At 43.8% G+C, this 19,361-nt stretch overlaps 7 protein-coding genes across 7 annotated transcripts; 4 read left to right on the top strand and 3 right to left on the bottom strand.

The window, feature by feature from the left end:
- Positions 1 to 887: 887 nt before the first annotated feature.
- V1516DRAFT_677517 (uncharacterized protein) lies at positions 888 to 3,488 on the top strand. Its single transcript, XM_066922598.1, has 3 exons — positions 888 to 1,231; positions 1,292 to 2,179; positions 2,237 to 3,488. The coding sequence occupies exons 1-3, from the start codon at positions 1,046 to 1,048 to the stop codon at positions 3,245 to 3,247; spliced, it is 2,085 nt and encodes a 694-aa protein (XP_066776973.1). The 5' UTR covers positions 888 to 1,045; the 3' UTR covers positions 3,248 to 3,488.
- A 349-nt stretch (positions 3,489 to 3,837) lies between these two features.
- On the top strand, positions 3,838 to 6,625 carry V1516DRAFT_625450 (SNF2 family N-terminal domain-containing protein; the record flags this gene model as incomplete). The annotated part of the gene is made up of 4 exons (XM_066919705.1): positions 3,838 to 4,136; positions 4,184 to 5,809; positions 5,857 to 5,994; positions 6,049 to 6,625. The coding sequence occupies 4 exons, from the start codon at positions 3,838 to 3,840 to the stop codon at positions 6,623 to 6,625; spliced, it is 2,640 nt and encodes an 879-aa protein (XP_066776972.1).
- A 345-nt stretch (positions 6,626 to 6,970) lies between these two features.
- On the top strand, positions 6,971 to 9,526 carry V1516DRAFT_677511 (uncharacterized protein). Its single transcript, XM_066922597.1, has one exon. The coding sequence runs from the start codon at positions 7,098 to 7,100 to the stop codon at positions 9,093 to 9,095; it is 1,998 nt and encodes a 665-aa protein (XP_066776971.1). The 5' UTR covers positions 6,971 to 7,097; the 3' UTR covers positions 9,096 to 9,526.
- Positions 9,377 to 11,469, bottom strand: V1516DRAFT_677510 (uncharacterized protein). Its single transcript, XM_066922596.1, has 3 exons — positions 11,437 to 11,469; positions 10,320 to 11,342; positions 9,377 to 10,295 (listed from the first exon to the last, which is right to left on the bottom strand). Exons 2-3 carry the CDS (start codon positions 11,008 to 11,010, stop codon positions 9,859 to 9,861), a joined length of 1,128 nt encoding a protein of 375 aa, XP_066776970.1. The 5' UTR covers positions 11,011 to 11,342; positions 11,437 to 11,469; the 3' UTR covers positions 9,377 to 9,858.
- A 134-nt stretch (positions 11,470 to 11,603) lies between these two features.
- On the bottom strand, positions 11,604 to 13,090 carry V1516DRAFT_665131 (uncharacterized protein; the record flags this gene model as incomplete). The annotated part of the gene is made up of 3 exons (XM_066920652.1): positions 11,604 to 11,807; positions 11,878 to 12,126; positions 12,182 to 13,090. The coding sequence occupies 3 exons, from the start codon at positions 13,088 to 13,090 to the stop codon at positions 11,604 to 11,606; spliced, it is 1,362 nt and encodes a 453-aa protein (XP_066776969.1).
- A 741-nt stretch (positions 13,091 to 13,831) lies between these two features.
- V1516DRAFT_665130 (uncharacterized protein) lies at positions 13,832 to 16,220 on the bottom strand (the record flags this gene model as incomplete). Its single annotated transcript, XM_066920651.1, has 2 exons — positions 13,832 to 15,019; positions 15,075 to 16,220. The coding sequence occupies 2 exons, from the start codon at positions 16,218 to 16,220 to the stop codon at positions 13,832 to 13,834; spliced, it is 2,334 nt and encodes a 777-aa protein (XP_066776968.1).
- A 1,101-nt stretch (positions 16,221 to 17,321) lies between these two features.
- On the top strand, positions 17,322 to 18,861 carry V1516DRAFT_677506 (uncharacterized protein). Its single transcript, XM_066922595.1, has one exon. The coding sequence runs from the start codon at positions 17,443 to 17,445 to the stop codon at positions 18,634 to 18,636; it is 1,194 nt and encodes a 397-aa protein (XP_066776967.1). The 5' UTR covers positions 17,322 to 17,442; the 3' UTR covers positions 18,637 to 18,861.
- Positions 18,862 to 19,361: the final 500 nt, after the last annotated feature.

The raw sequence follows: 19,361 nt of genomic DNA, 5'->3' as shown, positions 1-19,361 counted from the left end.
TACCAAAGGTCGCTGCGGTTGGCAGAAATGAACCAACTCCTAGCAGACCTCCAATCGTGAAAAATTTAATACAAAATGAAGTGAACGTGCCGTTATTTTCTCCTCAAATCTCGGGTGCGACACCAAAATCGACGACTCCAAGAAGTGGCAGATCTGGGGTAAAGGGACCTCGGGCTGCCCCCGCTAGTACGAATCGTCCCTCGCCACGATTAAAAGAACATTCCGAGATCAATTCTGCTTCAAAGGAGATTACACCATCAAAACTCGGCCGAACTCTTTCACTGCGCAATAATAATATAATGGCATCACCACCCAAAACTGAAGAAATCACACGACTTGATAGTGGCAAAATTGACCATGAGACTTTTAAGTGGGATTCCTGCTATTTTGGGCTTTCAAAAGATCTTGGTACAATCGACTCGCTTTTAGGATTGGCATCCACCGTGCCTGAACATAAAATGAATATGACAGTGGAGGAATGGATACGAGAAAGTGCAAAGGAACAAGAAAGGATGCTTGCTGATGAACTTCTTGAGCTGGATAACCAAGTTCTGGGTGAATTTGCCCGTGCAGGAAAGTATTTAAGAGATATTCTACAGACAAGTCTTTCAAGTAGGGAGATGACATTGGGAGATATCGGGCTGGAAGCTGAACCATATTTTGAGTGACAATGCATGATATAAATTGATTTTGTACGATTGATCTAAATATATAAGAATTGGCATCTAAATGCAGCTAACATGGCTCACTACCACAGGATGATCCGGTTATGGTTCGTAGAGCGGAGCAGTCCGAAAAAAACGTCTGTTCTGGTGCTCATCGAGCGGCGCACTAGCCCAATTTTGGTTGTCCAGCGCTGCCAACACCGTCATAACCAATCTCTTTCCTAGAACGTAATTTACTGGTGCACCTAAGCAGGACTGAGTACCAAAAAAAATTGAGCTTGGTGTGTTTCGCCAATTAACTGAAGAGATTATTGTATCTTCTCTCTCTTCTATTTCTTTGGAGCTGTCGCCTGTAGTCATATTTGACGGAGAAGCAAACAATGGCTGCGGGACCGGTTGCTGCAAACACTAGTGCCAATCTGGCAATCGCTGCCATGATGCGTCTGAAAATGGGAGCGACATCTGAATTGGATCCGAAAATTGCTTCTGCTATTATCAATGGTAGTGGCTCAAGAATGACCCCTTCTCGTGAAGACAATGGCGAAGACGGCAAGAAATTAACACATGTACTGTTCCCCTGCTCTACGTAGAAAACTGGGAATTCACGCTAACATTTTCTCGACTAGATGACTAAAGGGCGTGCTCGCGGACCGAAACGAAGATTACCGAAGGCATCGACTCTACCTCTTGACAATCTTTCTTCTCCTGTCATCCCAGCGAAGCCAAATTACTTTGCGGAGACTTCGAATGATCACGAGATAGCATCCAGCAGCGGTATCTCAGACAAGCCTCCAATCACTCGTTCGAAGTCTTATCCTTCTAAAAGAAATGACGGGTTTTCTAGTGTCAGGGATCGCATGGCATTGTTCACCAATTCAGATAGTCAGGCATCTGAACTCGTGGAGAGAAAGAACAACGCACAGTCAAGTTCCAGGCTAGCGCCATCAGGGCCATCCTTACCTCGAAAGCCGGAATTTGTATCTACAAAATTGGGCGACAAGCCTCGTAGATTTTTTGATCCCATATCGGACGATGATGATAGTGGAATGCCGTTAATAGTACGGGCCAGTCCTAGAATGGATTTCAGCAAGCCAGCTACAAGGCGGTTCAATATGTCCAAACTGGATGAGCGTCGGGAGATTGCAAAGAACAAAGTAGTTCCTGACAAAGAAGCTCCTGGACATATAGAATCGAAGTTAATTTTGAGACCTGAACCTCTTGAAAATGAGTCTTTGTCAAATAACGATGTTTCGTTGAGTATCTCTCAATCAGATTCTTCGGCATTGGAATTGGAAGGTAATCCTACTAAAGTAGAAACTCCTGGCAAAACTAATTCCCGAATATCAGTTCGTGAATCCGATGAAGTTGCGAGTTCAGTACCATTTTTGTCTTCAAAGCCTGCGGGACTAATTCAAATTTCTAAATCATACGACAGGCCTCTACTTACAAGCCAAGTATCCCTGGATGACGTAACACCCCAAAAAAGTACATCTACTCCATCTGACGTCTCTATGGTACGCAATCCAGTTCTTACTACAGATTTGCGTGGAATACCGTCTTACATTGAAAAGTTTAGTGAGTCATCGCCAATCAACCAGTCAGCATTACGAGATATCTTTGAGCAGCATTCTAGCAAAACCACTCCTCCCAATATTTCTGCTAAACCAAAATTAAGGACTGAGCCGAAGAGATTTGACATTAGCTCAAAGACTTTCAAAGAGAGTGAGACTCAAGGGAGAACAAGAGATACACAAGATGAACTATTGGTGAAAACTGTCAAACTAGATCTCGCGAATTATTCGGAGACTGCACCAAGACCGGCTGCCATTCCCAACCGAATTAAAGAAGTTTCAAAAGAAAAGTCAGCCGATTTGCTGCCAACACTGCCTTCGAAGCCGGTGAAATCTTCATTTTCTCGCGAATCGTCTACTGTGCCATCTCTCCCTTCTAAGCCTACGTTTGCAGCCGGCAGGGAAGCAAATCCTTCTATATCACTTAAATCAGGTATTGACAAGAACTCTGTTGAGGCTTTGCTTCCTGCAAGAAAGGAGAAGTTTTCACCTAGGAGTTTTGTTTCAAAACAGGTTTATGATGATATTTCCAACAATCATAGAAGTCTAAAGCGGTTAGACCGGAGTTCGGAAGAAGCCCAAGAAGCCAAGTCTGTTAATATCAAAGACCGAGTTAGTAAACTGAACGGCAATCCTGCTTCCAGCAAGGCCAGTTTGTCACCTAAGCTGACTCCTAAACCGAACAAACCAGTTTTGTCTTCTTCAACCCCGGTTTTGAGTCCTAAGCCATCGCCTGGGAGCTTTAAATCACCGCATCCTTCTCTTACTCCGAGACCGAGAGCGGCAGCAAAGGTTAAAGAGGATGCCCCGACATTGTCTCCTAAACCAACATTAAACGCTTCGAGATCAAAAGTTAATGGACCGTCTCGAACCACAACTGACGAGCCTGATATAATGCTGCTTTTTAATAGGCCAACCAGTACTTCGACAGCAGCATTGGCTAGTCGATTCGAAGCTGTGGACGCGGCTGCTAGTCGTCCTAATTCTACCCTCTCTGTCAAACCTCGTTAAATTGTCACTAGAAATGGTTTTATGAGTTTTTAAAATCTCTATTGTTATAATAGGCGTAGTTTTCGATACTTATTGTGTTTTTGATCGTCGTGAATAATATGATTTTATAATTTTGGGGTCACCGATTTAAGAAGTCCAATTATCTCTCACAAGCATTTACTAGCTACGGTGTGCTGCTCTTGTCTTGGGAGTTGAGCTCGCTCACGCGTAACTAGTCGAAACGCGTAAACAGATATTTTCTCCCATACTTTACACATTAAGCTTAATATTTTAAAATCATTTACATTCCTTGCAAAACGAAGAAATCGCACGAGTAGACGATTTTGATGTATCGTCCATTCAAATCACCTTTGCTTGTCAGGAAGTCTGACCTAGTGATCAATTGCGATGACAACTCGGTGAAACGTCTGACTCTCAAGCGTCCAGTGTCCTATCACGGACCTTTTGAAGAGGACAATAGAAATGTGATAGAGGATGATGCGAATTCAGAATTTATAAAAATCCCGAATTTGGGACAAGCGTCAGCAGTGAGAACTGAAAAGATTGCAGAACGATCTGTCGCTCAGTACGGATCTACCAAGCGACTCGCCATGCCATTCACAGTTCCACGAGTACGAAGAACAGATTTCAATCTAGAAGCGAAATCCACCCAAAACTCTGTGGTATCATCTAGCCCAATCATCATTGACGAGCTTCCATTGATTACAAGCGAAAGTTTGAGTTTTCCGCAGCTTTCCTCTGGCTCACCCAAACCTATCGATGAGATTACTACTTGTTACACAGTGTTATGGCGGAAACCTTCTTCCAAAAAAAACAAAACCTGGGAAGGAGATGGTTTTTTAGTAGCAAGAGAATCAGGAGTGATACTGTATGATCAAAATGGGAAAATGTAAGTTTCTCTCGGGATAGAATCAGAATGCAAGCTCACTTTTGTAGAATGGGGAAGTCGAGACGATCAATCGCAAATCTAGAGGATAGTACTATTATTTCAATAGGTAGTTACGAAATGCAGATTGATTATAAACTTGACTCTCAGCCGAGCATAATTAAGAATGGCCTATATTCAGATACTTCCAAAATCGATATTAAGGCACCTTCACCAATTTCCATTTTTCAGCACAAGTTACCTATTGCTCAGTTCGACAGGCCGTCCAAGCCAACAGCATTTCAGCCCCCATACGTTAGAGAAGATGTCAAAGCTAACCTTCCAAAGTCAGCTATAGCTCCAAGGCATGATCCTAGTAGACCTGATGCACTGGTAATGCCGCGGCCTAAAACAAGATCAAATGCCGTCCCGATCGTCGATGTTGTCGTCGATCCTCACATTTGTCAATATCTACGAAAGCATCAAAGAGAGGGAGTGACTTTTTTATATGAATGTGTTATGGGTATGAACGGTCTGGGTCATGGAGCACTGCTGGCTGACGAGATGGGACTGGGTAAGACTCTTACTACAATTGCGCTGATCTGGACTCTCCTGAAGCAAAATCCTATTTCAGATCGATTGCCTGTAGCCCAGAAGGTGATTGTTGTTTGTCCGGTGACACTGATTGGAAACTGGAAGCGCGAATTTCGGAAATGGTTGGGTCGGGAACAGATGTCACTGTTCGTAGTTGATGGCAAGCTCGATATTCGCGATTTTTCGAGAGGGAAAGTTTATCAGGTTATGATCATAGGGTATGAAAAGCTACGTTTGGTACAAGATTCCTTAAAGAACATGAAAATCGACTTGATTATCTGTGATGAGGGGCACAGAATAAAGAGTGCGTCTAATAAATCAGCGCAAGCACTACGTGCATTGGACTGCGAGAGACGGGTTCTTCTCACCGGTACCCCAATCCAGAATGATTTAGGCGAATTTTTCCGTATGATTGAGTTTGTGTCTCCCGGTCTGTTCGAGAACTACAATGCCTTTAAACGTGAATTTGAACTACCGATTGTACGATCTCGGCAGCCTGAAGCTACAAAATTTGAGATTGAATTAGGACGAGCACGATCAGAAGAATTGTCCGGACTCACGAAGAACATCGTACTTCGACGTACGGCAGATATTTTAGCTACTTATCTACCACCGAAAACCGAATTGGTGGTCTTCTGCAAGCCAACGATAGGCCAGATCGAATTATACAGGCATTTGTCGCAGTCGACGGCGTTTGAGTCGCTGGTAGCTAGTGATGATATTTCTAATCATCTACGCGCAATTACATCATTAAAGAAAGTTTGCAACAGTCCGGGACTCCTAGTGAAGGGGCTAGACCTGGAAAAATCAATGATGGATCCCATAGACGTAGAACTAGCGCGACATGGCAAGAGCGGAAAGCTTGTGTTTTTGGGCAGCTTCTTGAAACGGTTACATAATGAAACAGACGAAAAAGTTGTACTAGTTTCTAGTTTTACGCAAACACTCGACGTACTTCAAAACTTATTAATGTCGATGTCTGCATCGTTTTTACGCTTGGACGGGACTACGGCGACAAAGAAACGACAAGAAATTGTCGACACGTTCAATCGTCAAGATCAACAAGCTAGTTTTGCTTTTCTACTGAGTGCAAAAAGTGGGGGGTGAGTAGCTGAATAAGGATTATAGGATCTCTATGCTGACATTGAAGGGCTGGTATAAATTTGATAGGAGCTTCAAGATTAGTACTTTATGATACAGAATGGAATCCATCAGTCGATTTGCAAGCAATGGCGCGGATCCATCGGGATGGTCAGACAAGACCTGTTTTTATTTATCGACTTCTAACGTAAGAGAGATGAACGTAATTCTAATCTACAGAGAGTGACCTAACAAAAAGCAGAACGGGATGCATCGACGAGAAAATATATCAACGGCAACTCACCAAAATTGGACTGGCAGATAATTTAGTAGATGGCAAGATTGACTCAGCAGAAAACTCATTTTCTACGAGTGACCTTAGAGATCTCTTCACGTTGCACTTGGATACAAAATGTCACACACACGACCTATTAGGATGCCAATGTGATGGGTCCGGAAAGAGATCCGAGCATGATGTAATAAACGACCAATTGGAGGTGGTACTTGAAGATCAAATGGAGGAAGACACAGATCAGGCTTGGATATCGGCTTCGCAACTACTGGCAGGCCAATCCAAGATAAGACAACAGCCACAGTCGCGAATGAAGTCATTATTGGACTTTGCACACATTGATATCGAGAAGTTACGTGCTAGAGAGAGCGCAGGATCGGTGGCTGTAGAGGACGTGTTTCACGATCGCCAACTGCATGAAGCGATACTACAGCAAGACAAGGGGATGGAAGTTGTGTCGTTTGTGTTTCGACGCCAAACTGGGCAGTTATCAACGGTCAACGATGCGGATAACCTGCAACATATCACTGTGGTTGGCTCCGAATAGAGGACTTTTCGTCTTGCTGTCGTGCACCCATACGGGGGCTGTACAGTGGATATGCCGGTATTTCAGCCGTACTGTTTTAAGCTCATAGTTTCGAGAAGAATGTCTAGATCGCAGTTAGCAAGGCAACGTTAGAAGAACAGATGACGAGCCGTGCGCCACAAGATGGAGATCTTAGCTCATATATTACGTAAATTTAGGGTTTAGATTAGATAAGCCTGCAAGAAGTTACTCCACTGAGAATAGGTCGGGTGGTGCCTGACACATGGCCGCTGGCTTTGGGCATCACTGCTGGGGCACAGGCCCTCCCATCTCCTTTTCACAGTTTGTTTTCTTGCACTTCGTCGTTTTCTGTTTGCACGACTTACTTTAGTTCCGATAGTAAAGTAAAGCTGTTTTGCTTAGTAGACTTGTCAAGTGTGCGTTTGTCTATTTCAACCGCTGAATTTTAATAGAAGAGCCAGGTTTCTAGCAAATGGTCATGGCCATTTCTTCTTTCGAACTAGAATATCGTCGACGATTTCCCGATGCCGCTGGCAGTCTGGACGATGATAATGCTCAGTTGCTTCCAACAGCTGAATCATCGAGCACACATCACCAGCCCATCTCTGCTCGACAAATAACGGATGTTGCGCTTAAAATCAAGGTTCTGGTCGACACAATTATACCCATCGAGATCAAGGAAAGTCGGATTACAAGACCTGGTAGCGCCAATGTGATCACCGACGATGTCATTAAGCTTGCTTTGGATGCTGCTAAGGACTCGAAGGGTTGTATTATCTTCGCTATCTTGACGGTTCACGATTGGTATAAAAAAATAGGTAAACTCGAGCTATTCGATGCTGACCTATACGCCCTCAAGTGCACGGCATGCGAGCGGATTGCTAAGCTTATCATCGAAAATGAAGAAGATCAGGAATTTTTATTTAAGCAAATGCTTTGTCGTAGATACTCGACTGTTATTGATGGAGGTGAGGATATTTCGGAGCCTAGATCAGCGATAGAATTGGCAATTGATATCCATTGTGTCGCAGTCATTGGTTCATCGGGATATCAACGATGCATTGACTGGATTTGGCGCGGTTGGCTTATTCCGAACCCTCACAATACCTCAGAGTACATGAGCTACAAGAACGTGGCGGATGTTGATTTCTGGGCTCATTTTGATCCGGATCGGATAAAAACTCCTCTTTATCAGAACGGTTTGCAGCTTTTCATTTCGATCTTGTATCTTGCTCTCTATTCTGGTGCTGTCAACACTGCGAACCCGGGCGGCACATTTGATCCTGTCGAAGGTCTTCTGTACATCATCACTCTCGGATACATTGCAGATGAGATCAATAAGTTCTATCATATTGGCATTTACTACTTCAGTTTCTGGAGTGTTTTCAATGACACCTTGTACTCTCTCCTCGTTGTTTCGTTTATTTTCCGGTTGATTGCGCTTGCAAGTCCTGATGGAAGTCATACCCGTGAAGTCAACGACATTTTGGCATATCGATTTCTTGCTTTCTGTGCTCCTCTTGTGTGGTCGCGACTGCTTCTTTATCTTGATACTCAAAAGTTCTTTGGAGCGATGCTTGTTGTACTAAAGGAGCTTATGAAGGAATCAGCAGTGTTCTTCGTTTTACTGATTATTATTATGGTTGGGTTCTTGCAAGCATTTGTTGGACTTGATTCTGCGGACGGATATTACGATGTTGGCTCTATGTCTCTTGCATACATGGTTCGATCAGTGCTGGGATCGCCGGAATTCGAACCGTATGAGTTTTTTGCTGCACCATTTGGAGCACTTCTCAACTACTTGTTTACTTTTGTTGTTTCAGTATTGTTGCTTAACATTCTCATTGCGTTATTCAATTCGGCATATGAGAAGGTTTACGACAACGCTATCGATGAATTTATGGCACTTTTTGCAGGGAAGACTCTGCGCTTTGTTAGAGCACCTGACGAAAACGTATTTGTGCCTCCACTTAATTTGATAGAGATCACTATGCTCATTTCTCCTTTCGAGTGGTGGATGTCACGCGAACGATATGCTCGTCTGAATGACATTGTTATGCTGATTGTTTATTCTCCGGTTCTTGCGATTACTGCTTCGTATGAAGTTATAGTAGCTAAGCGAATTGTTAGGAATCGTGCGATTGGCGAAGAAGATGACGATGTGCGCCATGATTGGGAGGATGCGAATGCAGAAACAGCTATTGAAGAAAGTGGATGGAGTGAAAAGGTTGAGAAATGTACACCGCATGCAGAGCTGGAGCCCGGAATGTTCGAGCTACTGGAGCTCCGCAAGGAAGTTGCCGAATTGACTAAGCTTGTGAAGGCACTGAAGTCCGAAATGGATGGTGGCTCAAACAGCAAGTCTTTGAAGTCTGCTAGTGTTCAAGATACTGAGACTGAGACCGATACTTTATTGGATGTATCTGAGACTAAAGGCTCAACGTCATCTTCAGCGCAGTCAGAAAATTAAGGTGAATAAGGCTGTATAAGATACTGATCATGTAGTTGGTTTTACAACATAAGAAGATATTGGTTTAATATCACATGATGGCACGTAGGGTTATATATGATTTGCCGATTATTAGGATGGAAGGCGTTATTATTCTTTTATTCATTTCATTAGATATTGTTTCAAATGCTAATGAAGGACAACACGACGATTTTATGGATATTCAAATACTTCTGGGAAGATAGTTTACCAATGAATTCCAGCATGTATCTGATGAATATCCGAAAGATATGAGGTTAAGGTATACACAAGATTTTTTTCGATTTAGTTTGAAATAAAGAACACATTTTGCCTACTAATAGTAATTTGGAGGTTTTTGGACACAAATAAGTACATGCAAGCTTTGATCTAGAACTAGAAATATATGAGCTATTCCAGCGAGGTGATAGCAGACGATAAATAGTAAACAAAGACATGGTCTTGATCGTAAAAACACTAATATACAACAGGGACATGGACAAAGCTAAATGCCCACAGAACAAACGAGAAGAGCAGCTAGTAACTAGGCATGTAACCAGAAACTCATACTAGATATGAGATCGGTGATCAAGATGAAATAAATGACACCACAAAATAAATGATAAAATACGTGATAGAAGCTAGAACAGCAATCAAAACAAGAAACAAAAAAACTTGAACTCCTTAAACAAAATATAATCTAAGAAAATATAAAATGCCGATCTCTTAATTCGTAGAAAGGGTCTGATATAAATGTCTGAGAATATTACAAAGGATTTTGCTGGTAGGCCTGTAATTTCTGCTGTTGCATTTGCTGGAGCAAACGCTGCTGTTGCTGCTGAAACTGCGGATTAGCTGCCGCTGAATTTGCACCATTTGTTTGTGGCCCTTGTTGCTGATGTTGCTGTTGCTGTTGCTGTTGCTGTCTTGGAGTAGCCATATTCAGCTGCATCTGGGACTGCTGCTGCTGTGCAAGCTGCTGTTGCTGCTGTTGAAGACGCTGTGCAAGTTGCTGTTGTTGAAGCTGAAGCTGTTGCTGCAACTTTTGCTCAGTCTGTGGATTATTTGCCTGGCGAATCTGCGCTTGTAAAAGCATTTGCTGCTGTTGGAACTGCCGGAATTGTTGTTGCTGCTGTTGATGGAGTTGTTGTTGTTGTAATTGGAAAAGTTGCTGTTGAGTTTGTGGACCTGGCTGTTGTTGTTGCTGTTGTTGTTGCTGTTGTTGTTGCTGTTGTTGTTGCTGTTGTTGTTGCTGTTGTTGTTGCTGTTGTTGTGCTGTTTGTTGTGGTGGTGCCTGTTGGTATTGCTGCTGTGATTGAAGAGAAGCTTGCTGCTGAATATTAAGATTGCTAGTTTGCCCTGATATGCTTTGTTGAGGCTGTGTTTGTGGTTGCAGTTGCTGTTCCATTGGCAGTTGACCAGGTAGATTTTGGTTTGTCTGAAGCGGACTCTGCTTCAGTCGCTGCTGCTGCTGTCGAATCGCAGCTTGCACCATGATATCACCAAATAGTTCTTGCAATTTTCGATATGGCTCTACCAAACTGGCCACATCAGGTGGCGGCACGAGAATCACTGGAAACGGGGGTGCGGTCGTAATTTTTCCGCGATCCGCTACACCAGCAAGATATGCCAAATTGCACTGGAGCCGCTTCATACACTGCGCAAACATGGGGTCGAAACGCGCTCGCTCTAGTTCGGATGCTGTCGCTGTGGTCGCGGTTCCGCTTGAAGTCGCCGCGCCGGCCAAACGCTGTTGAATTTGCATGGTTTCACGGAACAGCTCAAGATTGATTTCTAACACAAGAGTCACTCGCCGACGATCAAGCTCGAGTCGCATCGCCGGAGTCATATTCGCCTGCGACAACTTTGAAGAAGCAAGCGCCGCCTGAGGAATCACACCCGACATCCCAGAAGACATAAACAAAAGAGATCTGGAAATTCCGATCCAAAATGAGCCAAGTTAGATAAAACTCTGCGGACGGACCAACTTGGAACGAACAAACTCAACCAGCCTTAACAGTGAAGAGGAACCAAAAATTAGAAGTTTCAATAAAAAGACTAGCCCGTGCCGACGAGAATAAGAATTGCAGCTGCTCAATAGACAAGCAGACACACAAACAAACAACAATCTCCGCCAGCAAAGCCGTCGACGCGTAGATATCTCTTCTACTTCTCACCGTTTGTGAAAACCTTAACGAGAAAGAGCAGAATCGGAACGCCTTAAAATGCGAAGACGCGGATTACCGATTTCTACAGAAGAGCGTTAATAATAGTACGTAGATCCCATCAGGCTTTGCCGCGCATGGGCAATACTCAGCGGCGTATAAGGACTATTTGCACATACTTATCCGCATTTATACCACAAATGAACATATAATTTGTCGAGAAGCAATTTCACTTCCGCGTAGAATCGATCAATACTGCTACTATCTTACACAAACGACTACGAGTCTCAATTAGACCATTAGCATATACACCACGAAGGAACTCAAAGCATAGAACAAAATACAACTATTGCGGGATCTTATTGGCCAAATAATGCTGTCGTTTCCTGTAAATTTTAACCTCCTGCTCATCAATCTTAACTGTTTGGCTGTCATATTCAAGTTCGCCGCTTACAACTCCATGGTTCCACTGGTTCGTGGGAATGAAATTGAAGTTGTTCGAAATTGAGTAGGCAATTGATCGGGTCCGAAAATGAATGATACCTACTTTCTGCAAGTTTCTCTATTAGCCACAAAATTCCCCTTCCTCCCTGGATCAAACAAGAGAATTGTCTACTTACGGGATGTTTTTCTCCCTCACTATTCGTCTCAAACAAAGAAGAATCTTGTTCTGACCAGCCTGTAATATTGCGTCGTAAAAACTTTTTTATTTCATCCGGGTCGCTGATAATTTTCGCTGTGCCGGCAAAAGAAGCCCATTCGGCAGTCTCACTATTTTGAAAAGACAGATTGACGTGCGAGTCTTCGTCAAGGTCTTCCACCTTACAGGTTCTTGTATTAGCATGAAATAAAAAGTCAATGCCATACTCCTATAGCAAAGTTAGTTGTTCTATATATAAGCGGAAGTTAAACCGTATGTCATACCACTTCTGCAACAGCAATTGAACTGGAAACAAGCCAGCCCTTGATATTCCGAGTAGTCATCATTCCTATTCGCTGCTTGCTCACAAACTCTAACAAATCTCGCAATTGATGACGAGTATGACGTTCTGCGTCTGTTTCTGGCTCACTGGGATCGAACTTCTTGCCGAAGAATGAATATTTTGGCTTTCGTTCACGAGATGTAGATTCCTGGGTTGGCCGTGCCCGGCTCCGATGGCCACCCGAAAGAGCGGATGGAGCAGGCGACACAGCAGACCTCCGCTGACCGCTCAAGGTATCATCGCCCAAAAAAAAGCGGTTAGTTCGCTTCTCAGAGGAATCGCTCGAGGAAGCTGCTGCTCGTGGAGTAAGCAACTCTGAGTCTCCTTCGGCCCCGTCGCGCTCGTCGTCTTCGGAAGTCTGGTCTTCATACTTCGATCTGCCAGCAGGACTAGGGCTTCGACCCGACCATCGAGAGACTAATCGCTCACCGAGAGACTGGTGTGAAGATTGCTGTGACTGGGTCTTTGAACGGGTCTTGTCTGAGCTCTCGGTCCGTTTTTGCCGGTGGTGTCGGGGATCATCAAACGAAACGTGCAGCGATGCCTGACGTCCACGATCAATAACTGATAGATCCGATGAAGCAGACGTAGTCCGGGAAAGTAAAATGCTTTTGTTGTCATTATCCTCTGAATCTACAGAGTGCGTAGAAGGCACTCTACTCTGGGGAGCCGGCGAGGTCGTGATAGAAATTTGTGGTGCCGGAGTCTTGGAAGAAGTTTGCTTGTTTCCGGAAGGTGTCAACGAAAACACAGCAGGAGATTTTGAGCGTGATTTGGAAGATGCCGACGACGACGAGCCAGATGTGGATCCCACCACAGGGCTTACGGACGGTCGGACTAGATGCGACATTCGCTCAAGATCAGAATCGGCGGAGCGCGAGTGCTATGCGCTGAAACGCAAACTCTCGCTCTCAATCAGCCCGTCCAGAACGACAGAACGGGAGCTGAAGTACTTAAAAAAATATCAAAGTGAAACCTTGGGCAACAAATAATTGCAAGAACGCTCGTGGCCGCGTAAAGGAGCTCAGGAAAATGGCAGGGGTTTTTTGTTCCCTCCGCCTCAGCCTGCCTCAGCCTGCTCCGACTGCGACAAGAAAGCTAGAAGTGGGAACTTGTCGCGGTGTCGTGACGATCGTCTAGCCAACCGACATCTGCTTCAGCCAGTATTTATCTTCTTCCTTCTCCAGCCAGCTGTTTACACAACTCGCAGCTGCTCGTTCCCGTCGCGCTGTTCTGCTTGTTGGACCTAAATTTAAATCCATGCACGCGCCAAACTCGTGCCAAAGTCATCCCCCTACGCCGTCTCGGATCCGGACGCCCCGGTCGATATGTCCCTGTCACGTAAGATCGTCCACGTAATTTTTTTATTGGCAGATATTTTCTTATAGAATGTCGGTGACCATGGGTAAATCTTAATTTGAGGAATAGTTGGTTGAAATCTTTAGCCCGTCTCTAGATAGCTATCTGCTCTCTTGGTACTGCCTAAATAAGCTCATTAATGTCCAGGTTAAGAGCCAGCTCTACAATATTATGTTTAAGTCGTTCACAGCCAATTAATTAATTCCATTTCTTTCTCCATGCTTTCCTTCAGCTAGTATCTAGGACTTCGTTCCCCAAGATTCGTTCCCAATGCATTGTCGAGCCACGAATTGCCCTTGCTGCCGTTGTGAGAAGGAGAAACCCATTTTCCAGGAGACAGTGAGCCCGACCGACTGAGTCCTAAAATGCTGTTTCGATTACGTAGACTTGGTGAGGGAGTCTGCACGCAGCCTGTCTGGCTCGTCTTCTCCACATGATTTCGTCCAGGTGAAGCCATATCGAGTCCTTCATTCTCTTTGTTATGCGCTCTCGTTAATGAATGGCCGCTCCCGCTGCTTTGCCGTAGCTGCGCTATACCCTCATTCGAACTATATTGTGCATTGGCGCGTCGTAGCTTGGGAGTCCCTACTTTAGACTGTGACTCCGGAACACGCCTTGCCTCACTGACTTCCGTATCTAAATCTAAAAGTGCAGTGCGTACTGGCGTAGACTGTTTACTGTCTTTCGGATTCTCACTGGTATCTAATATGTCTTGCTCCTCAGATACTCGTACTAAATGCAAAGTCGATGGGGAGCGTGGCAGTAGATGACTGCCTGCTCTCTGCAGCAGCAAATGCGATCTTCTCGGCGAGGGCGAATGTACAAGTCCCTCTACTGGTTTCTGTTGAGGTTCGACATGGGAAGCTGCCGGGTATACAGTACTACTCTCTGGCTCGTCTTCTGGAATCGGTTCAGAAATTATACGCTCGTTTGCAAGCCTGATCTCGCTTCTCGGGCTTTTCATATCACTGCTCTCTCTGTCTTGCAAATCCTCCTCTTCCATTATAGCTTTCGCCTGAGTAGACTCCAAAATTGCCGGTGCCGGACGTAGATTTGCAATAGACAGACGCTTGGACAAAGGACTGCCATCTTTCTTTAACATCGCACTCTGAACGAATCCAACTTTGCTCGGACTAGGTGACCGTGTAAGTGTGTACGCTTGCGGACTGTTTGGCGAATCTTCAGTTTCAACAGCTTTTTGAGATGTATTAGATAGCATAGAATTGCTTCGGCGATGTGATCCTTGCGCAATATATGCTCCTCGTTCAAACTCTGCGGGGGAAAATCCATTATTAGCATAGAAGTCTGAAGAAGAGAACGTTCCAATGCCGGAATACCTGCCGGACCGAAATGGAGACGGCTTTTGCCCTCCAAATGGCCGATCTGGTGATGCAGATGGACTTCTCGAAAGCGCTTGAGCCTTTGAGCATTGTTAGAACATCCAGGTTACCAGAAAGAAGAGCTTATATACTTACAACTGAGGGTGAGGGGAATATGGGACTGTATGCATTGTGTATTTCTCGTGCTGGACTCGATGGTGCTGATCGCACGTTCATGGTACTTGCTGAATGGCGCTGAGAAGCTAGAGGAGAGCGCATAAATTTGGACAGACGCTCTTCCTCTCGAACATCGCTTACCTCTGACAAAGCCATAGCGACCGCATGATTAGACGACTCGACCGGACTATATCCGCCAGACCTTTCTCGTCGATGGCTAGAAAGGTCAAGACGTGACATTGCACGAGTGATACCTGTAGTTGGGGATTTTACCATTCCCTGTTGCAGCAAGATTTTGGACGGCGGACTTCCCAAAGTCGACGTTGGGGAGTTGGATCTTTCGGCATCTAGGCGAGCCTGCTGAACACTTCGTAGAGGTATACGACCAGCGGATTTAGTTTTAGGAGAATTTTCTGATTCGTCTGATCGCAATTGGCTGATGTTCTTGGGCGATGAAAGAGATGACTGATTTGTAGTTGTGATACCATCGATGTCAGACGGGGATTCTTTGGCCGTCTCTGAAAACTTCAGCGCAGCCGTTTGCATTGCTAGTTCCTGAGCTGCAACTTTGGTACTTGGCGAATGTTTAAACTTTGGAGTGTAATTCACTGAATTAATGGAGAATATTTCGGACGGGAAATCTGACCGAGCAGGTCGATTCGCATTCGTGGGTGATAGGACGGGAGAATGCTCGAGAGCTAGTTTCGGGGTAGTTCCTAGCTTTGCGGTTGCTCCACTATTGAATCGAGACGCGATAACACCAACATTTGAAGTGGGAGTGCGAGGTCCAGATTGAACGGACTCTAGCTTCTTAGGTGTCGAAACTTCATTCTCACAAGGTGACTGCAACAAGGGTTGTGAAGGGCTCTTGATTGTCGAAGCAGTAGCAATGGGCTGTCGCGTATCCTTAGTTGGTGTTCTAAATGGAGTAGATTTAGCCGGAGAAGTTGATCTCGACCGAGCAATTTTTCTGGCCTGTCGTTGACGACGAGCTTCTTCTATTTCCTGCTCGAGATTCCGAGATCGAGCTTTGGCACGTTCCGTATCTGCTTGAGTCTTCAGTGCCTCCAAATGCCTGAGAAACTCTGTGGATTCTTGATCGTATGTCGATTCAGAAGAAGCCATTGCTAGCCCCTACTGAAAATTTATAAAAATGGTATTTAAAAAAATTAAGCTCCCCCGTGTGTCCGGTCAATTGGAAAAAGTGGAAATTCGTTTAGTGGAGGAAGACCCAGAGATAAAATAGAAAATGTAAACAAAGTCCGTGCGGCGGATTGTGGACCTTTATCTAAAAACGGCAATATCAAAACACCACGAGTACAAAAGAACCAGTTCAACCCCATAGGTTCATAAAGCATAAAAAATCGATAATTAAATAAAAGTTTTATCTTTTTTCAGCTTGGAAAGTTCAGATGTGCAAATAATCGTGTACGTTAGTCTATCTGTCTATCTGCCGAGATTCGTCTAATCTTTCTAGCTGTCTGCACGACGCCAGATTGTGCAGACAGCTATACATCAGAATTTTATTTCGTCAAAAACTTAATGAGGCTATTATTTATAAAACTATGGAATTGCAGATTTCCAAATGTTTCCGAAACTTATATTCCTGGAGTGTTAACTCGATTTTTGATACATGTAATATGTTCAAGAGTATGCAAAGGAAGCCTTGATTAGACTCCAAGGTTTTTATTTGCATCAGAAAATAGTCCAAATTTGAATTTCCTTGCCTAGATCGCGGTAGTTTGCTACATTGAGACTGTTTATGGAAGGTTTATATACTGAGTCAGTTTGCATAAAATATATAGGGTCGTTGTAACTGTTCTGCCATCAGTTATAACAGTAAAAAATTAAACGACAGTAACCAATCCTAGTTTTCATTATAGGATGCTGCGTTAGAAAGAATCTGGCCTTTACTTAGTATCAAACAACTACAGATTGAAGTAGCGTTAAAATCATTCCGCCGAGATAAATCATGATCAGCGGATAAATATCGTAATCTGATATAAAAAACCGCTTAGCTCTAAAGCTTAAGACTAAAGTTTCAATACTAGTCATTTACCGTAACGAATTTTTTCTGGCTTGTTCTTTTAATCTTATGGTGCTAAAATATGATCACCAGTGTAGTTGGAGAGTGTGATATTTGGACCAAGTGTTGCTTGCCCTCAACCCGGAGACTACAAAGTCCCAACCCAGAATCATGCCAGAAACTACTCGTAATCCAAACACCTTTTCAATCAAATCGAAGAATAGCAAGGATTTTATTAGCGGTCTAAGATATTATCGTAAGTAGCTACTGTGTCTAGCCTTTCAAGCTTATGTGGTTTTTTGTGTTCAGACTTGTAGAATCATGCTGTCTGTTGGACTAGACTGTTCAGAGGATCGCACCTGCAGGTTGCAAGATTGCTTGATCAGAACTACAGTTTCGCAATGTTCTGATTCAGCTTCCACAGCCACCACAAAAGAGTCCTTAGATATCAAGGCAAGAATTAGTACGCATTGCTTATCAACAGGAAATCTGGCCAATAAAGACTCCATCGAAGATGAAGATCAAATAGTGTCGTCAATTGTGGAAGTGTTTTTGCCTGTGGAAACAGATGACCGCGAATGCCGATCTACATCATCTACAAGAGACGAAAAATTGAGAGATTCAGTACCTGATTCTACAGCAGAATTTGAAAGATTTAGATCGATTAGTGCGTACTCCGCTGTTGATAAGTCCCAAGGATCAGAAGGTCACAATTCGCTACACCAAGAATCAGATACAAACTTGCTCCAATGGTCTCAAGAGCAACCTGAACGCCTACATAACCTTGGGCAACCCAAATCCCCTGCAACTCTGTTTATTCGTCATAGGTCAGGCGCAAAAAGAAACAAATTTTCTACAGATTTTGAAGATATACCAGGTGATAGATCGCAGATTCCCAGCCGTTTTGAGGGACATTTTCGCCGAGGAGGATGGACTGGACTTCTTCAAAACTCGTTAGACGAAAGGGCAGATAATTTTTTTACGGGATCTCGATCAATAGATGGATGTGAATGCAGTGCGGTAGATGAACTACTAGCTGCTTCTGAATTGAATTTGGACGCGCAAATGATTGCTCCTTCAGGTTCGGAGTACTTAGTGTTAGATAACTCTGAAAGTGATTCTGAATTATCAGGGGAACATGATTCATCAGATGAACTCTTTGCTTCAGGATTGCATTTAGACCAAGATAATGGGGACGATTATTTTCAAGACTTTGGATCTCTGTTGAGTGGATATCAAGACATTTCACGCCGCTCTTCGTCAAGCTCCTCTAGCTCCACAGGACATATGAACGGCCAAATTGACTACGAGATACTTCCGGTAAATGAGAATACCGAGGGCTATCAGATGGTAACAGTCAAAGGATCACTGGATCTTCCTCTGGCGATGATCCATTCTTTTAATAATGAAGCCATCTCAGAAAGTGAGATCTCTCTCGGTCGTCAAGCAAAACTCGTCCATAATTATTCATACAATCCTAGTCCCTCAATAGAAGCGATAATGTCTGTGGAATAATGTTGAATCTCTTTGTCTTTTTATTTATGCATTCTCAAAAGTTTGTTACAGTCAAGTGGGTCAATTGGCGTTTGTGGATTGCATATTGATTTAATGTAAGATATTATGGTTTTGGGGATTTCTGGTAGTTGGCATATTGTGCACCCAGAATGGGATTGAAGTATTCTATTAAACAAGATTAGACAAATCAGATGTCTGCTCATTCAACGTATACCAAATGTATTGCTCGAAACAATGGAGCTCTGAACTTTCCCGGCACACTGTAGGCGATACTATCTGTTCACGTGACAAAGTCTTACAAGACCATTTTACCCGGTTTCCGCGACCTTAGAATCAGCCAGAGCAAAACACGCAAACTTGTTTTTTCGCGTCGAATGTTTACAAGATCCATCGCTGAAACGGAAAGAAAGACGAGAAGAGGAAGTGCAATCTAGAACGTTTTTCTGTGACAGGATATGTGCTTATATATTAGAAATTATTGAGACTTCGATTAGCTCAAAAGACCGTTTTGACAGCAGACGTGAAGCAAGAAGATAGGCCACATTAGCAATCTGATTTTTGATTTGGTGTTTCGTGGCAGACTTTGCTCAACCATTGATTTTCGCACTGAGTTAGAATAGGGGACTTAAAATCACTGTATCAAGGATCAAGTCAAAAAAAGAATTCATGATGTTTGGCTCTCCATCGAAGCCAAATAACTCGTTCAGCTTTGGAAACCAGGCAGG

The sequence above is a fragment of the Lipomyces oligophaga genome, assembly GCF_038497815.1.
Source record: "Lipomyces oligophaga strain CBS 7107 unplaced genomic scaffold V1516scaffold_5, whole genome shotgun sequence".
NCBI classification, from domain to species: Eukaryota; Fungi; Ascomycota; class Lipomycetes; order Lipomycetales; family Lipomycetaceae; genus Lipomyces; species [Lipomyces] oligophaga.
Note: the sequence above shows the minus strand (reverse complement) of the source record. Positions and strands in the feature narration are given on the sequence as shown.